Raw genomic sequence first — 19,546 nt, 5'->3', positions numbered from 1 at the left:
TTATGTCTGTCCTATAGACCGCTTTTTTACCAAAACCATGATGTCACAAATGATGATGACATGAGTCCGCTAGACCAATGAAACACTTCGATTCTGTTGATCTGTCCATGATGTCATAGTCACATAGGCACCTGATTGGTTAACTCTGATTTAGAACGCGTTTAGGCCGCGTAAAATACGTCATAACGCGTTTAGGCCGCCTAGATACGTCATAAAAAATTATTGAGCGGTGCTAACCTTGAATTTCAAAATTGTATTAGATGAATATTCACTTATAAGCGATAAAATAACCACACTTTTAGACAGACTGTGGAAGATCTTACAGGTTATAAATGATAGCCAACTAATACAAGTGTAAAATACAAATAAACACAATATCCACTGGGTATCCACTGATTGCCCAGTTCTTCGGGCTCTTCGGGCCCAGCTCTTCTTGAAAGATTCAGTCAAGTCAGTGGTCTTGAACATAGCTGACAGTTGTTGTACTTGGCTGACAGCTGTTGTACTTGGTTGTACAGCTGTTGCTGCAAGGTCTGTGGTTCCAAAAAATTTAAAATACAAATAAACAGCTTTTGGAAAAAAAGATTATGCTGTCACTAATGAGGGTAACATGAGTTAACTAGACCAAATGTTCCGCCCCAGGATAACGGATGATTCTTTGGTCAAAATAATCGTGGTATGAAATTCAAATACTTCGGCTTTGCCGAAATAATTAGTATAGGGTCATAAACAAAAATCTAGAGGCAAATAAGGTCCCTGTTTGCCTAACTGACGACCACCAGAGTCATCAGGCTCTGGTGGCAGAGCTGGTTCTGTCCAGAGATGGTTCCGTCCTCTGTATGGTGTAAAGGTCAGGACACACGAAAACCTTATAGTCTGAGCAGACCTCTAGACTGACATCATACACAACACAAAGAATATTGCCATGCATGCCCATCAACACTGATTCGCGCAGGCGCCCTTACAGGAATTAGTTTGCACCGCTCACTTCGCACGGGTGCGATTTTTGTTTTAAGTGTGGCTGCAGCAGGGGTGAAAGCCCAAGCAAAATGTCCCTTGTGGACAATAAAGTTTACCTTAATGCTTGTTAATTATTGGCTTAGGAATGAAAATAAATCCATGAATTCAAGTCTCCATCCATTCAGTATCCACTGGCAAAAAATAATTAAGGCCCACAACATAGGAAGTGTCAACTTTTTGAGCACACTGCTCTTCTTCAGGCAGACAATTCTTAAGAGCTGTGTGCTCAAAACGTCACTTACGTGGATGACACAATGACGTCATTGAAGGGAGATGGTGGTTCAACTCCATTCTTATGACCTTCATCCACTTTGAGTTCTGCACCTGCCTTTTAGTGTGGATGTGCATGAGCTCCTTTGATTGATCCTAGTTTCTAAAGTGTATACAATAACGTCATTAATCATAATCAAGGCAAAGGTTTGATTCATTTCACCCAGCCCTAGTGGTCACAACCAATTTGTGGTGACTAATTGTTTGCAAATTACACTTCTGCCATTGCCCCTTCAATTTTTTTCATATTCAAACCTTGCATACTAGTGCAAGTAAACCAACTGTTGAGCAGCAGAAGTGCTTCCCCAACTCACTGTAGTATCACTGCTTTCCATTCTTGCCATCTAACAAGAGACTAAATTAGAGCCTGGGATACCAGAGAATGCAAATAACACGTAGAATAGGAACCACCCTTCATCAAAAGTTGAATGGAAAACCACTGCTGAAAAATGTATACTAAAAAAAGAAGTCTAAACACTAACAGACATGTCTTTTACATTTTTTATTCACCTTTCATTACAAATTGGTCATCACAGGATAACAAAAAACAGCAAAACCTGAAAGACAGAAAGAGTAAAGATATTAAGTCAATACAGTCTTAATAGTTCAAGAACAATTAAGATATAATTTATTACATGTGCTCATGTAACAAACTCAAGAAATAACATACCTGTTTATGCCTTCTCTGGTGGCACCTCCTCATCGCCGCCCTTGGTGTTACGTGTGTAGATCAGCTGTGCTCGGTGTTTGGACACCAGTTTGATCATACCTAAGAAAACAATATGCATAATATTAGTATTTTAATCCGCTCTTAGGCTCTTCTCACGGTTGTCTTGTACAGCATTTCTTTATTGTCCTAATTTAGTCACAAGTCATTTGATTTAACTACATCCATTCTCAGCTGGTCAGACTGAGCACAAGGGGGTTAAGTGACAACACATTGCGGAGACTTGAACCTGGGACCTTCAGTTTCCCAGGGGGGAAACCAACTCGGCTACGGTCGCCCAAAAACTGGGTCTGCGCTGATGCCAGCGTAGTCTCCCGAACACACAGCCTCTAATGAACTTTACTTCCTCTCCTACAGCCTCTAATATTACTTTCAGCCTGGGTGGTCCACCCTCTTGATCATGCATCTCCAATGCCAGAGCATTACCCAGTATAATCCACTATGTGACCAACATTAGAGAACTGAGGAACAGTCCTGAAATAAATCTTCAGTCATGTAATGCTAGCCTGGCTTAGCCCGACTCTATACTAATGCAGCTAAATAACTGCATCCCCACCTTGTTTTAACATGGTTGGATTGTGTCTAGCTGAGCTAGGCTAAAGTAATGCCACAGTCTTATATGGATGTTTGGTTTATGCTAGAAGTGACCAAATACGGTCTGTAGGTCCTTTTTTGAAATACAAGACCTGATATTCGCTTAAACCCAGTAACTCCACTGACAAATAGGCCATCTCCAAACTTGGGATGTGATGCATTGCAAGCTTGTAGATTGGCTATTTTAGTAATAAAGGCTTAAATGGTAACGTAACGGTAGCCTGAAAACAATTGTACGCATGTTTAAAACTCCTGTTCAACACCAACAATGTACTGGATGTTGAGAAAAACATAATCTTCGTATGCCATTTTGAAGAAGCATAACGGTAGCATCCGACTGACCTGTATCAACTCATTTATCAGAAATGTGCTCCATGTAGCACTGACAAACAGGCTATGCATTAATGTGTAGAGATATGGCATTTATCAACCTTCATCTATATTATAAACAGCAAAAGGCAGGATATGATCGTAGATGTATCTCTAGTGCTTGTGCTGCAGACATTGGGAGTTGAAATATGAAATCAGATTTTTCTACCATTGAATTCTCTCACAGGAAATTTGAAATGAAACTCATTCAAGTCATGACATCATCATGATAGTCTAGCTACTGCGAGGTCAGTCAGAATTAAATCGTTCCTGTCTGCAAGCTCATTTTCAACCACATAGACCCACTTCTACAAGCAACCTACTAATTAGTTACTTGTTCCAGGTATCTAGGCAAACAGCAGTTTTAGGCCTTACACCTCATAGCACATGACGGCAACTTAAAAATCACCATAAAGGAAACTTGCGTTGTCTTTTCTCATGCCAATTTCATTCAAGTTGCCTATGGCTGCTGCGGACCAATTAGTTCATAAACAAGGTTTAATTTTCTTGCGACAGAATCCTGCCTCAGCTATGCTGAACCATATTAGGGTTTTAACGTAAACTCAATTATGTCCCCTGATTTACTAGGTCACATTAGTAAGTAACTGTCGTGGGACGTACTAAAGAAAGATGCTGGTGTAGAAAGCACAAAGGAGCTGGGCCCAGATGTATGGATTATGGAGAACCGAGATGACTGGAGACGAGCGTAAACAGAGCGGGGGCTTCACCTTGCATACAGGAGAGCTCAACAGGCTAATAAACCAGACAATTCCCCCATTAAATTGGAAGACTACACAGGGACAATAGGTAAAAAGTTCACCTTTGGCTAGCAGTTCCTGGAGGGCGTTCCTTGCCAAAGAGCCACGGACCTTCAGCCTCTCAGAAACGACAGCAGGGGTGATGAGCTTGTAATTGGGGACTTCTTTGTACAACTTGTCGTAGGTTGCCTTGTCGAAGAGGACCAGGTTGTTGAGCTTATCCCTCACTTTTCCCTTGGACCACTTCTGCTCAGAGAAAGAGAAAAAAAAAAGTGGAAAACAGGGTTTGAATCAAGTACTTCTGAATCACATCAAAGAGAAATACATTTTACTACCATCACATCAGAAACAGGTTAATTATTTATATATTACTAGACTAGACTATTCACCAGTCTAGCATGGGGTGGGTCAGGGTAGATGACAGAGTACAGCATCTTGTAATGGGCCTGGTGTAGAAGATACGCTACACCACAAAGATACCCATGTATCTTTGTTCCATCTGTCTGTCTGTCATTCAATGTCATGAGTTTAAGAAAAGGATCTCAATGTAAATAAGCTGCAAGGCTTACCCGAGTTTCTTTTTAGTTGACCTTGTACCAATTAACTCTACAGTCATGAAACAGTAACTTTCCCTATGCAAACTTATAATTAATACTTCAATCACATACAATATTTGCTTTGACATGGTGCAGCAACAACCACCCAATATCAAATGTTTAAAACAGGACTATAGACATTATACATGGGGATCTGAAGGACACAAGTGCATTCATAAGGGAGTCAGTGCTATATGACAGATAGTTGATCTGTAAAGAAGCCATACCAATCCTGCATACATACTGCCCACTAGAATCCAGCCATAATATTACCTTCTTCTTGGCCTTGCCTCCGGACTTGTTGACTGGGTCCTTGTCCTTCTTGGACTTCCCAGAGTCCTTCTTCTTGTCTTGTTTAGGAGGCTATGGGGGTTGAGACGACAGGGGAACAAATGTCATGTTTCAGAGGTGTAAAATAGTCGGTAGATATAGCCATCAGCATACACTGGCTAGTAGTCAGCTAGCGTCAGGTTAACTACTAGCATTGTGAAGGCCTCGTCTGCGTCAACGGGAGTTACCATCTACTGCATTGATCAAAAGGTTACTCGTATTTTTAATACAGGGGAATCTCTTTGCATAGAGATCATTGTATTTGTTAAAGCACATGTTGCCATGTGTCCATGGTAGCTTATTATGTATTTCAGCTTTGGTCCACGAGCACCGGACTGCATGAAAGCGTGGTGCGGTTAGCTATAGCTAACAGACATGGGGACAATTCAATTAAATATCAAACCGTTCCATCCAAACACTTCATTCACAGCGTTGATGGAGAACAGTCAAACAAACATTTCGATCGATTTAGAGACGTATTTGTGTCCTAAAAGTAGGTTTATTTAACAACTAGAGTAGTTAAATAGCCTCCGCAGTGTGCTCTCACCATGTTTCCTCGTCAAGATGTCGGAGCGAAAGGAAGTTGGATTGTGCAGCGCCCGTGTTTGAGTCGCTCGGTGAACCCGTACATCCGGATATAACCCACGGAGTATTCTGGGAAATGTAGTTTTGTATCCTTTTGTGCTTAACCATAGTCACTCCGAAGAAATTGCGTATACTATATTTTATTTAACAGTTTTAAAAAGAAAGGCACCAATAAGTGACGCACACATCCGTAAGCTATGCAAGAATAGACGAGCATTTACTGTTATTTAATATTATCTGAAATATTTATGGTCACATGACACTTGTGTGTGTCAGCTGAGCTGGGAGGAGGAGGGCCACTGTAAAGATGGCGATCTTCAGTGTGTATGTTGTTAATAAGGCCGGTGGTTTAATTTACCAATTTGACAACTATGTACCGAGAGCAGAGGCAGAGAAGACGTTCAGCTACCCTTTAGATCTGGTGCTCAAGATCCACGATGAAAAGGTGGTCGTTTCGTATGGACAGCGTGATGGAATCCGAGGTAAACTGCATGGCACCCGCAGGTTGTTGGGTTACACATGCAAATCGCTCTGAAAATCTGTCTTTGTTTTGGACCTTTACAGTATAATATTGATGTTATCTTATCATGGAACTCTATCTCCAACTTTGTTATATTTACACATGCGTAAAGCCTTAGATCCAGAGTTACATGCACAGGGAAGCATCCTTTGTGGCCATGCCAGATGTTTCACTGAGGCTGAGCTCAGCTACCAATAATTGTGTGAATTTATGTGATATTGTCTTTGTCTATATTGAAAATCAATTACAACAATAGCATAGAATAGATCATAATACCATATCACTGTTTGTCTGTTTCTCAACCTCTGGTCCGGGGCTCACCCTGGCCTGTAACCATAGCCTATAACTGATGTGTATTTGTACTGTTTAGTTATCGTTTAACACTCTGTGTTACTAACACAGGCTATATTGGATCCCCAGAGATAATAAAAAAAAATTGTACATTTAGTTACAAGTGTCCATTTAGACCCCTGGTGGGCCCCAGCCAGACGTTGAGAAACAGTGGCATAGATTAAAATGTTATTTTTTACAAAGGACTTCTGTTGCTGTCATTGTGTTTGTATAGTGGGCCACGCATTGCTGTCCATCAACGGGGCGGATGTAACTGGAAGGAACACAGCTGATGGCAAGGACATCATCGAGTACTTGAAAGATCCTTCAAACTACCCAGTGTCCATTCGATTTGGACGGTCTCGCCTGAGTTCCAACGAAAAGCTGATGCTGGCCTCGATGTTCCACTCGTAAGCTCCACTCATACAGTAGTTGTACTATTAAACATCTCTTGTTTAAAATGGATAGAGCAGGATGTTTCAACTACAGAGCGTTTCTTTTTTCCTCCAGGTTGTTTGCCATCGGTTCACAATTGTCCCCTGAAGTTGGCAGCTCAGGGATTGAGATGCTGGAGACGGATGTATTCAAACTACATTGCTTCCAAACTCTCACAGGTCAGAGAGAAATAATACCAACAGTATCCATTACATTCATCACTTGTCACTTGATATATTTGGTTATCAGCACTCTTTTTGTTGTATTTATAAATCCCTATGCCAATTAAGTTAGACAAATTACAGTACAATTAGTAAAAAAAAAAAAAAAAAGAATGCATTGCAGAGCCATTCCTAAGTCTTTAGAGCGGCCCATATTGGGTTGGTGATATCATTGGTTTCCAAAGTAGTAGGCGTATGTTTGTTAGCTGCTGTTCTCGCCACTGTCCTGTCAACCATCTTGGCTTTTGATGTCACTAGACCCCCCTAATATTATAACTCTATGCACTAGACATATGGGTTGGTGGAGATCTCCAATCTTCTGGCAATGCATGAATGAAAAGGCATAGACTGCCTACAACTTGTTGATGTTTTGAAATAGACATCTTACTGATCGATATATTTTCTTGCAGGGATTAAGTTCATAGTGCTGGCAGACCCCCGTCAGTCCGGCATTGATGCACTGCTGAGGAAGATTTATGAGATCTATTCTGACTTTGCCCTCAAGAACCCCTTCTACTCTCTGGAGATGCCTATCAGGTAACTGACACAAGAGGAAGATATAGAAAATAGTGCATAATGCATATACATACATGTCAGGGCCAGGGTAACGCTTAAATGGATAGTTCACCTAAAAGATTACATTTTCTATCAATTACTCATCCCTTGGAGACATGAATTCATGGATATTGTTTTTGTTTTTGTCACATTCCCAAGCCATTAATTTGATGACAAGCAGTGGTTCCCCATGGAGACACAAAGAGCCTGCTTTGTTCCCTATGGAGACACAAAGAGTCTCCTCAAATGATTGTCTTAGGAATGCGACAAAAACATATCCATGAATTCATGTCTCCATGGGGTGAGTAATCAATAATAAAAAGGGATTTTAGGGGTGAACTATCCCTTTAAGTCATTGCTGAAAAAGGGAGGAACACCTATATATTGTCTTTCTTCTAGAAGATATTCAGACCTTTTTAAAGGACACCTTTAGTTTTTTACAACAAGGGTTCACATTTTAGATTGTAATTAAAGAATATAAAAGATGAGTGACTTCATCTTTTATATGACTTCTTTCTATTGTTTTAGAGATTCTTATTTCAGTGTTTGGGGGCATGTGTACAAGTGGCTAAATATGTCATTTTACACAGAATAAGGCCAACACTCACTTTTTCTTTTCTCTAATTACAATCTAAAATATGAACCCTTGTTGTAAAAAACAAAAGTTGTCCTTTAATGCCTCCTACTAAGGGCTGCCTGAAAGATTGTGTAAGTAATGCTTGTTGGAGCTAGGATTCAGTGTCTGCTCATGCCATCATTGCCTTGTCTTCTGATTTCAGGTGTGAACTATTTGATCAGAACTTGAAGGGTGCACTGGAGATCGCAGAGAAAGCTGGCAACTTTGGACCCAGCTCTTGAACCAAGAAAGCCTAGACAGATAACAGCTCATACTGTCATTTTCAACCAAGTGTAAATATTTAATGTTTTGTATATAATTTAAGATTAAATCCATCTATGTCTATAACTTTGAAAGTGTCAACCATTTTGAATGTTCTACCCTATGTGGGATCTTTGAATTGCTGTGCAATGTTAACGGGATTAACTAAGGACAGCCTTGAGTGTGAATGAATCATACCAACCCATGTTAATTTCTTCAAGCCATAGATTGCCCACTTATAGGGAATCAGTTTCTTATAAAATGACAGCAACTTGCAAAGTATATTAACAAATTCAAATACTTTAAACACATTACAAACATTTCAACACATATTGCACATAATTCAATTAATAATACATTTCAACACACATTACAGTCAAGATTGTCCAGTTTTGCGCCAAGGTTGTCATACACTACTTTAAAAACATGCAGCACTTCTTGGAGAGAGACCTACAATGGGAAATGTTCTCTCCAGTTGTTTTATGTATACTTTTGTACATCCCCTAGAAAAATGTTTGTCAAAAAAGTCATAGACTGGCACAATATACATATTCATTTTAGAAAATAATTGGTCAGCTGGAAAACAGGAGCATTGCTATTAACTAATACTCACTTTGTAACACACAAAGAATTGTATTCTGAATTACAGTTATAAGTAATATATTACTATCCAATGAAAAAATAGACTATAGAATGGTGAATCATCCATTCTCACTTGTTTTTGCACCCCAACCAAGAGCCAAATTGGGACTACAAATCATGTAGCCAGTGGCAAAAATGCTAAATAACAGCTTGCAATTTCATATCAATTGGTCAACCCACTAAGGATAAAAATGCATGAGAATGGACGAGGACGGACAAGGGTTTTCTGTATTTTATAGTAGGATAGTAGGATGTGTGATGAGTTTCAGTCAGCTTTCTTGGCAACATGGCCCATCTTGGTTTTGATATTGCGCAACAGGAAAAATCCAACAGTGGTGGCAGCACAGACAACCTCTGCTACCCAGAATGCCATTTCCCAGCCATGGTGCTTGGCAATGGTGCTGAATGGCAGCCCGGAAAGGAAACCACCAACTAAAAATATAAATGTAATATTTTATTAATTTGTCAAAAATTATACACAGCGTACTAAGCAGAGACAAGTTGCAGATGAAAGGTATATAATAAAAGAGCAGAAGGCATATGAATCTGGCTGGCTCTAATAATAGCCAGTAGTAAAGAACTGCATTCACCTGGTGTTCAAAGTATTAGTCCCTGATTGTGACAATGCCAGCCAGCAGTGCTCTGGGTGCCCACTGCCCAGGACTACTGTTTTAAGGAATTTTAGATTTATCCTGGTTTATTAACATTGCGCAACACTGAACGCCACAGCCCACTGCCTGTTACATACTGTATCCTGCGCCACGGAAATATTTCAAATATAACTACAGGCATGATTTTTGGGAATAGTTATGCAGTTCCCTCTGCACTGCTGTTTTAGTCACATTGGAATATCTGAGCAAAAATAAGTATTTGAACTTCTACATTGCCTAATGTATCACAATGCTCACAAAAGTAATTTAAAAGGTGATGCCAATGCCATACACAACCTTTTTTTTACATAGGTGCTTGCTTGGCTCTTGACGAGCAGCTATCATTAAATATACAAAGATAAGGGAATGTTTCCAAAATATTTTGACACTTTATGGTTAATACATAATAATCAATTTAATTTAGAAAAGAAACAATTCAACTTACTGTTGGCCATGAGAGCAACAATGGCATGTGACGTGCCACAGTAGTTGGAGGGAGCACTCTCATTGGCTATAACTCCAAACAACGCTATGGGCCCATAGGATGAAAAACCAAAAGCAGCACCCAGGGACAGTATCCACATCTACATGTACACAGAAAACACAGTGACAGCAAACAGGCACTAAAATGATGCTAGTTTCAGTTTGTGTCAAAAACGTGCTTCAGTTATATACTTGTAATACACATTAACTTTTAAGGTGTGGGCCTACCTTAGGGCTGTCTGGAGTGACCGTCATTCTAAAGAGGTACATGGACACAAACATGCCACCCATCATGCAGATCAGGATGAAATGACGCGGGTTCCCATGAAGTCCCATACCTTGCTGTACAAAATGGACATGTTAAGAAAACTGCAGAATTATTTGGTTAGCTAGGTTGTCAAAATCTTAAAAAAGAAAATACAGTAAAATACATTAATATGTGCACAATGTTAGGACCACTTGTCTTATTATGATGGAAGGAGAGACATGGGTGTTCATGGTCATTAGGAAGATGGTGTGTCTATCTTTACCTATTTTTATTGTGTCTAGCAACATCTTTGCAACCAGCTCAGTGGCCCTGTGGTTAAAGTGTCTGCCCTCTGCCCTGATATTGGAAGGTTGAGGCTCAAGTCATATCAAAGTCGAGAGTATTACAAAAAAAAGAGTGAGCAGTTATTGTGGGCTTGCTTTTGCGAGCACACTTAGTTTTCCCATCCAAATTCTTTTATTTTTATACTTTTTGTTTCCATGTGAATTCCTATGGGAAATTAATTTTGTGAAAGAAAACACACCTAGTGTCAATTGCTATTTATGAGTTAATTTCATCAAGCGTCCTGCGAAGCTTGGCCAATGGGACCCCGCACGTACAACAAACTTTGGGCTGTTTGAGACAAGATGTAGACCACATCTTAGCTCTGGTCCATCGCATCAGCTGCACTGACGCTCTGACAGACCTGTCGGCAAATGACTAGACCGGGATTTCTCAGCCCCTACGAGCGCTCAACTTGAGTCAAAATAAACTAAACTACTTCGCTACTCACCAAACCAAAGGCAGTTTTGTGTTATTGAAATTCTATTCTCCACGGTGGTGAACCCCTCAGCACCCCACCCAATCTGTAAAATACATTATTTTTGTCATTAAATAAAACGCACCCACCTCAAGCCACCCAGCAGCCACCGCAGACACAATGGTTCACAACCCGGAAATAAGCGGTGGTCGAGTTGGATGCACTTTATTTCATGCCAAAAATAATGAATTTTGCAGATTGGGTGGGGTGCTGAGGGGTTCACCACTGTGGAGAATAGCCACATCTAGGCCAGATGTAGGCCACGCTTCAGTTTACTTAAGCCCCGGACATTTTCTAACACGCCTCCCCCCGGTTTTTGACCGTACAAAGCCAGAAGTTGGAGCTATAGCTCCTGTTCCAGGAGCACCGCTAAAAATGTTATCCAATGCCTCCTTGCTTGGCACTTGGCATCAAGGGTTGGATTGGGGGTAAGTCCCTGGGACATAATGTACTAGCATCATGTCCAGAGGGGTGTACTTGTACATCAAGCTGCCTCACACTACAGAAATGGGCTCCTGTCACCTGACCTATGGGTCACATGGCTCAGGAACCACTGGTTCCCAAGGCTACTTACATCTTAAAAATGTATCTCCAAACTGTCGTCAAAGCCTGTTTCACTGAATGGCATTTCCATTTTTGCAGATAGGCTATGTCAACTCACTTTAGCCACAGCCTTATCAGAGAAGTATCCAGCAGCTAGACTTCCCAGCAGGCCTCCTACCTCCAGGGCACTCATGTAGGAACTCCCTGTGTAAAGCAATATTTAGGCAAATTTCAAACAGGAAAATGTTTACGAACAATTATTGGTTCATTTTGTTGACATACTATAGGCCGGAAATCTTGCTTGCATCCATTTCACATACAGTACCCATGAGTGTGGACTGTCCCTTGTCCTCAATGAGGAAGAGCTGGCCCCAGTCGGTGCAAGCTGTCTTCACACCGAACACCACTAGGTATGATACAGACAGCAGCCACAAGTAGGGAGACAGCAGGAAGTCTTTCAATGTGCTCTCATTGCTGGAGGATCCTGCTGAGGCGAGAGGCAGACGGACAAGATCAGGAAAAAACAACAGTGAGCTATTTTAGGCACGTCATTATAGGTCAGAGCGTGTCATGTTGCCATCCGTTGAGATTGGCTATTTAAAAAAAAACTGAACAAAGGTTAAGTGTTTAAATGAATTAAAGTTCTAAAGTTTAAAAATTAAACTAGAAAAATATTGTTCCTTCGAAACAATTGTGGGCTCGCTTCAAGCCAGAAAACAATGGCTATAAAAGCACAAAATGTCAAGATCGCAGGCATTGCTCTCTTTGACGTTACTGACGTCAAAGATTGGTCCATTTTGTTCCAAAAATGTGTTGTGCAAAGGTTGACCCGCTGGTGGCGCTATAACAGGCCAATGTGAGAAGGTTGGTATCTGTTCCTTGACCTATTGGGAATGTGCTTGCAAGATTTCACGCACATCCCAGGCTGTGTTCATGATTTGAGGTGTTTTTGGCTTTGGACACTTTATCGCTGCTTGCAGCTATATTTATTATTATTATTTTATAATTTTTTTGTGTGCACTTCATAGGCATGTTAGATAAAGGTCCTTAGATTGCGTGTAGAATGTTTCATGCAAATTGCAAAAAAAATCCTAGAATAAAAACGGGTTTAAGCGTTTTACAAACTGCTCAAAATTATATAGCGCCCCCCTTTGGCCATTTGGGGTAAGATTGGTTTCAGTGATATTTGAACTAACCCTCTACACTATTTTGTCATGAAAATGTGACTTTGCATGTATGTTTTAGAGGCAGAAGAATAATTTGCATAAAAATGCAATATTGTTTGAATTATTTAAAAAAGCATGTTTCAATGTTAAAGAAATCCGATCTGACAGATCTTTAGATATCGGTCCAAAGTTCACGTAAAAAAAGTTTTGTGCACGTGACGCGAAAATTCCAGAATAAAAGCGGGTTTACGCGTTTTACAAACTGCTCAAAATGGCGGAAAATTAAAGGGCGGAGCTTACTTAACAACGACACAGATGTCTTCCGCTTGAGTCAAAGCACGTGTGTAACAAGTTGCATGTCTTCAAACGAAACGAGTCAAGACTTATGTCCGTTTGAAGTTTGAATTTTCAAACGCTTCGTATAGCGCCCCCCTTTGGCCAATTGGAATAAGATTGGTTTCAGGGATATTTGGACTAACCCTCTACATGTTTGCCAAATGCCATGAAAGTAACACTTTGCATGTTTGATTTAGAGGCAGAATAATAATTTGCATAAAACCGCAATATGAATTGAATTATTAAAAATTAATGGTTTAACGTACAAACTTCTCACCACATAGACTGTATAGGTATTGGTCCAAAGTCCATGTGAAAAAAGTTTTGTGCGCTTAACTCAAAAATCCCAGGAGGAGATAGATTTTTACTGTATTTCATATAATTCAAAATTGTGGGAGACCTAAAGGTCAGAGGTCAAAAGTCAGAGGGTAAAAGTTGTTCGGCATGAGGAGACGCATACGTGTATACAGGTTTCATGGCTGTATGTATAACACAGCATGAGCTATACCTGTTCAAAGATCGTACTTTCGAAGGCTTCCTACAGCGCCACCATTTGGCCGATTGCTGTAAAAAGTAATAGCACACTTCCCCACTGTAAGCTGAACACATTGATATTTTTATTTTCATTTTCTCACTAAGTATGTAGGAGTAGAAAGGAACCGAAAATCCCGTCTACTTACTAGATAAATAAATAAATAAATAATGACAATATCTAAAGTGTGCTCGCCAGGTACTGGCGAGCCCACAATAAATACCAAAACATGGATAATTGACTAATCAGAGAGATGTAAAGGTGCAACAGTGCAAGATTTGCAGCCAGACTCCTGGCCCTGTCTGCAGAGAAATTGGATCATGACTGCAATAGAATGGATATACAGGTGTATACTGTGTGTGTGTGTGTGTGTGTGTGTGTGTGTGTGTGTGTGTGTGTGTGTGTGTGTGTGTGTGTGTGTGTGTGTGTGTGTGTGCGCGCGTGCGTGCGTGCGTGCGTGCGTGCGTGCGCGTGAGAGAGTGAGTGACTGAGTGTGAGAGAGATGTGAGGGGCACACTGGGTACAGAGTTCAGTGTCACTGTCTGACCCTTGGACACCAGCAGCATATCATGCAGCACCCATACATACTGTACACGCACACACATGCATACATGTCACTCACATATGAACAGATCTGAGTGAGGCAGATATCTCAAAATATTTAATGAAAAGTCAAAACACTGGTGGAATCAAACCAAAGTTGCTCATGCACGTTTTAAAATGTTAACTCCATTGCTTCCATGACTATAATTTGGGAACGGCTAGAAGTTATAACTAACTCGGCTATAACTTGATACATCGTTTTATGTATTGTCCCTGTCAACATATACAAATATGCAGGCGTGACTTCTCTAAGTTTAAAACATTATTCAACCCTTGTTTGCCCCTGATAAACCCTGACATATCATGGCTACAAGATGTGACAGGACACAACAACAGGAACGGGACAACAATTATTAAGAACCGTTTATTAACAACCATGTCCTCACCTGCTTTGCCCTTCTTGGCTGCTGCCACCTCGATGTTGGGCAGCCCCACATCCTTGGGCTCATTCTTAATGACCAACAGGCAGACAGCGGACAATACCACGCAGGTCATGCCTGAAATGGACATGGTCGTTCTCCAGCTGTAACTCTGTGCCATCACGGTGGCGATAATGGGGCCTAAACTGCCAGCCAAGTTCATGCTGCAGGACAGAATGGCCCACCATGTTCCAAATTGAGAGGGCTCAAACCACTGGCAAAGGAAGAAGAGAAATTATTGTGGCATTTAATCATAAATGTTTTTCTGGGTGGTGATGTGCAGCCTCCTGGTTTGAGTGCAACTATTAAAGGGATAGTTAACCCCAAAACTAACCTTTACTATTGATTATTACCATGTAGACTGAAGTCAAGGATATTTTTTTGTTTTCGAGAGAGCCTGCTTTGTTCCCTATGGAGACACAAAGAGTCTCCTCAAATTATTGTCTTAGGAATGCGACAAAAACTAAAAGAATATCCATGAATTCGAGTCTCCATGGGGTGAGTAATTGTTAGAAGAAAAAAAGAAATTGGGAGTAAACTATCCTTTTAAGTCTTTGACAGCTGACATAAAGCATTTTTCAAAAGAACAGTGTCAGGTGAGGAAGATGTGCTTATTTTCAACAGCACAAACTGAGCTACGTTACAATTAAATAAGATTGTGTTCATTGAAGAATTGCCCAGATAAATAAACAGTCTACATGAGAATAGGGTGTTTAATAACCAACAGCACTGTGGAGGAAAGGTGGAGAGAGGGGATGTGTGAGTAAACAAACAATCTACTTCCCATTGTATGTGTACCGGTAACTCAAAACTCAACAACAGTCTTGAAAACCTTTTAGGTAAAGTGTCTAATAAAGTGTCTAATTTTACAAAAGTCAAAAGTCCTTCCCCTTTGGCCCATCACAAAAGGATGTACAGTATGTACCTTGCGCAGCACACGGCCACAGGGAGGCCAGCCCAGGCCCTGTCCCAGGCCATTGAGAAACCAGAGGCCAGAGAAGACGGCCACAGTAGAGGACCAGGAGAAGACCACGTTGATGCCTCCCACCATGCACAGGCCGATGGAGAAGAGCCAGCGGGCGCTGATCTGGTCTGACAACACGCCGCTGATGAATTTACTGATGGCGTAGGCCAACGACTGGCTGCTGGTGATCATGCCTGGATGAAGGTATGGCACACACAGCACACATTTGAAAAAAGTAAAATGCAAGACAACGGTCTTCATATTATGTTGATAACATACAGTATCTAAGTATTCTTTGGGTATACTATTTAAATCGTTTTGATAAAACATAAATGCTGCTATTTGTTCCAAAACCACCATGCAAAAGGTTGCTGCTATTTGATTCAAAAAGCTTTATTGATTGATTGAAGAATTGATTAGAAGTTTGCATAGGAAAATAGTTTCATGACAGTACAGTTCACTTGTACAAGGTCAACTAAAAGGATACGCCAAAGAAAGCACATGGCTTTTTAAAATTGAGATCCTTTTTCTTTTACTCATATAACATTGAATGACAGACAGATAGAACACAGTACTATGCAGAAGATATCATCAGGAAAACAGTTGTTAAAGGAAAAGAAACTATGCAAAAATGAATGGTATTTACAATAGAAAGGTCAGGGGGAGGTAAGGATAGAAAATGCAAAATAGATGTTTTTTACAATAGGATAAACAATGCAAAATAGATGGTATTTATACCCGGTTTAATATACATAGGCTACTGTATATAACAACACAATGTGACATAGCTCTGTTTACATTATGCTGTACCCCCTCCAACTGTATATGCCTTCCCCGTTTTCAATTTTTTTTATTACATTTTGACAATTGCTTTGGCAATGTAAACGTATGTTTTCTCATGCCAATAAAAGCTCCTTTTAATTGTATTGATAACACAAGTTCAGGAGTTAAGACCACCCTCTAAAGTCTCCCTGACACTTCCTGTTCCAATTCATCACAGTTATTTGTATGACGATTGATCGTCAACTAAAATGTCATGATCGTGACAGCCCTAGCAAGAGGCAGAGCAAGTCACCTCTGGCATGTGCACTGTAGAGTCAATGTGGTGTATGGACTAAGCTGTCAATTAATCGTTTGTCCATCTTTATGCACCTGTCATCTCTGGGGTCATGGATATAATGACTCACAGTCTAGCTTGTCTATTGAGTTTTTCTTTTATAGATTATAATTCATTATTTATTTTATAGCCTATAATTATGTGACTAGTGCTAATGAATGGATGGCTACTGCAAATACCATTATTTCTTTATTTTATTTTCCTGTCTTACGATAAGATTTTTGGCATACTGTGTTTTATTTGTCTGTCATTTAATGTTGTATGATTGGGCACAAAGGGACCTCAGTGCGAACAAACCCAAAACGCTTTCTTGTGGTCTTTATCCTTTTAGTTGACCTTGTATGCAGTGAACTGTAGTTGTACCGTCCTGTACCTTTTCCTATGAAAACCTCTAAGTATTCAATCAATCAATGGCATGATCAATCATATTGCTGACATTATGTAGTGTTGCTTAATAGTCTTATTTGAGTGCAGTTATAACTGGGTTATTAGGCCTATAGCAGATTCAACACACAAAACAAGTCTCATACCCAAGTCGTCCTTGTCCAGCGTAATCTCCTGCATCAGAGAGGGCATCACAAAAGAAAATGTCTTTCGATTAAAGTAGTACAGTGTGTAGCCAACAAACATGGCCAGAAAGATGGTGGTACGATAGTAGCCATAGTCTGCGGTCGCCATGGCTGTTTTTTTGCAGTCAAAAGCCAAATGCAATGAAAAAGCAGATCTATTCTAACTTCAGAGGAGCGAGTGAGGCTCCTCTTCATGTGCTCTTCAGTTCAGGGACTGAACTTTGCTTCAGGATCCGCCATACCAAAGAGCTGTAATCAATACAGGGTTAATGGTTATCTAGCGTTGACTGATTTAATAGGTCTTGTTATAACTATGGGCAGCGCATTTCCAACAGGAACAATTGTTTTTGTGTTCACAATACTAGCCTACTGAATTTCTTCAGGAATTGAGTGTGGGAAAATGGGTGCAAATAATAATAAATAATCTTCAGCCTTGACCTTGGCGTTGTGTGTTGTGGTAGGCAGCTCGTCCACATTGTGTAGGGTTGTTCTCAGAGGGAAGTTAATCATTCATTCATAGGGAGTCCTGCAGCATGTGGTCATAGCATGCTGCATGATGCTGCATGATGCTTGAACAACATGATCCATGAATGACCTACAAAAACAAAAACACCAGATAAAACATGTGCAGTTATTATGAGTGCATTGTAGAAGGTTTATAGTTTATACAAGAAGCGCACAACTGTGCAGTGCAGGAGAGGAGGTTGGTTTAAGCGACATTCTGTACTAAGGTTGCCATTAAAGCACCTCTGTGAAGTTGGCACCCCATATGATGAAAACATAAAAAAATGGTGTCATTCTTTAGTGCTGGATTTGTGCTGAATTGTACCATAAATTTTATAATTTGTGCTGGTATTATTTTTTAGTTATTCTACATACCAACGAACCGTCACCTTATCGTGGTGGAGAGGTTTGCGTGCCTCAGTGAACCCGAGAGCTGTGCTGTCTGGAGCCTAGTGCTCCTGGAAGGGTCTCCCATGGCAGAGTGGTCTCGGGGGAGGGGTCAGACAAAGTATGGTTCAAAAACACCCCATGAAAAAGCTAAAACGAAAATGTGTGACCCGGCCCGGAGGAAGCCCGGGGCCCTCCTCTGGAGCCAGGCCCGGAGGTAGGGCTCGACAGCGAGCGCCTGGTGGCCGGGCTTACCACGGAGCCCGGTCGGGCTCAGCCCGAAGAAGCTACGTGGAAACATTTTCGCCGCCACGTGGGCCCACCACCCGCGGTCGGAAACAGTGGGGTCGGGTGCGCTGCCAGACGGGTGGCAGTGACAACAGAGTTTTTAGGAGGACCGGACCTGGGCAGCAGAGGCTGACCCTGGGGACGTGGAACCTAACAACGCTGATGGGGAAGGAGCCTGAGCTTGTGTGTGAGATGGAGCGTTACCAATTAGATCTGGTGGGGCTCACCTCCACACATAGCAAAGGCTCTGGAACCAAAGTCCTGGACAAGGGGTGGACCTTGTTTTTCTCTGGAGTTGCCCAGGGTGTGAGGGCTCAGGCGGGTGTGGGGATACTCACAAGTCCCCGGCTGAGCTCTGCTACGTTGGAGTTTACCCCAGTGGACGAGAGGGCCGCCTCCCTCCGCCTTAGGGTTGGAGGGGGGAAAACTCTGACTGTTGTTTGTGCGTATGCTCCAAACAGCAGCTCAGAGTATTCGGCCTTAATTCTTGGATACCCTGCATGGGGTCCTGCATGGGGCACCTGTGGGGGATTCCGTAGTCCTACTGGGGGACTTCAACGCACACGTGGGCAATGACAGTGACACTTGGAATGGCGTGATTGGGAGGAACGGTCTCCCTGATCTGAACCCGAGTGGTGATTTGTTGTTGGACTTCTGTGCTAGTCATGGAATGACAATAACAAACACCATGTTCGAACATAAGGACGTTCATAAGTGTACCTGGTACCGGAGCGCCCTAGGCCAAAGGTCAATGATCGATTTTGTAATCGTGTCAGCTGATCTGAGGCCGTATGTTCTGGACACTCGGGTGAAGAGAGGGGCAGAACTGTCAACTGATCACCATCTGGTGGTGAGTTGGTTCCGATGGCAGGGGAAACCTCTGGACAGACCCGGCAAACCCAAGCGGGTAGTGCGGGTGAACTGGGAACGTCTGGAGGAGACCTCTGTCCGGGAGGAATTTAACTCTCACCTCCGGCGGGACTTCTCTAGCATCCCTGTGGAGGTTGGGGACATTGAACAGGAATGGGCAATGTTCAAAGCCTCTATTGCTGCAGCTGCGGCTGTGAGCTGTGGTCAGAAGGTCCTAGG

The 19,546-nt window shown here is 41.5% G+C and overlaps 3 protein-coding genes across 4 annotated transcripts; 1 reads left to right on the top strand and 2 right to left on the bottom strand.

Annotated features, from left to right (window-relative positions):
- Window positions 1-1,777: 1,777 nt before the first annotated feature.
- rps25 (ribosomal protein S25) lies at window positions 1,778-5,266 on the bottom strand. Its single transcript, XM_080731224.1, has 5 exons — window positions 5,212-5,266; window positions 4,608-4,697; window positions 3,801-3,984; window positions 1,961-2,059; window positions 1,778-1,847 (listed from the first exon to the last, which is right to left on the bottom strand). Exons 1-4 carry the CDS (start codon window positions 5,212-5,214, stop codon window positions 1,965-1,967), a joined length of 372 nt encoding a protein of 123 aa, XP_080587350.1. The 5' UTR covers window positions 5,215-5,266; the 3' UTR covers window positions 1,778-1,847; window positions 1,961-1,964.
- A 290-nt stretch (window positions 5,267-5,556) lies between these two features.
- On the top strand, window positions 5,557-8,238 carry trappc4 (trafficking protein particle complex subunit 4; the record flags this gene model as incomplete). Its single annotated transcript, XM_080731359.1, has 5 exons — window positions 5,557-5,731; window positions 6,335-6,509; window positions 6,610-6,713; window positions 7,166-7,292; window positions 8,090-8,238. The coding sequence occupies 5 exons, from the start codon at window positions 5,557-5,559 to the stop codon at window positions 8,166-8,168; spliced, it is 660 nt and encodes a 219-aa protein (XP_080587485.1). The 3' UTR covers window positions 8,169-8,238.
- Window positions 8,239-8,477: 239 nt separating this feature from the next.
- On the bottom strand, window positions 8,478-17,478 carry slc37a4a (solute carrier family 37 member 4a). Of its 2 annotated transcripts, none has more exons than XM_080731202.1 (8): window positions 17,240-17,478; window positions 15,554-15,786; window positions 14,596-14,842; window positions 11,898-12,059; window positions 11,691-11,776; window positions 10,191-10,304; window positions 9,925-10,063; window positions 8,478-9,261 (listed from the first exon to the last, which is right to left on the bottom strand). In XM_080731202.1, exons 1-8 carry the CDS (start codon window positions 17,385-17,387, stop codon window positions 9,095-9,097), a joined length of 1,296 nt encoding a protein of 431 aa, XP_080587328.1. In that variant the 5' UTR covers window positions 17,388-17,478; the 3' UTR covers window positions 8,478-9,094. The 2 variants fall into 2 exon arrangements, with proteins under 2 accessions (XP_080587328.1, XP_080587329.1); XM_080731203.1 differs by having other exon boundaries at window positions 11,898-12,056.
- Between the last annotated feature and the right edge of the window lie 2,068 nt (window positions 17,479-19,546).

The sequence above is a fragment of the Nannobrachium achirus genome, assembly GCF_963921795.1.
Source record: "Nannobrachium achirus genome assembly, chromosome: 8".
Taxonomy (NCBI): domain Eukaryota; kingdom Metazoa; phylum Chordata; class Actinopteri; order Myctophiformes; family Myctophidae; genus Nannobrachium; species Nannobrachium achirus.
The sequence above is the reverse complement of the archived record's forward strand: the minus strand, read 5'-3'. Positions and strand labels throughout refer to the sequence as shown.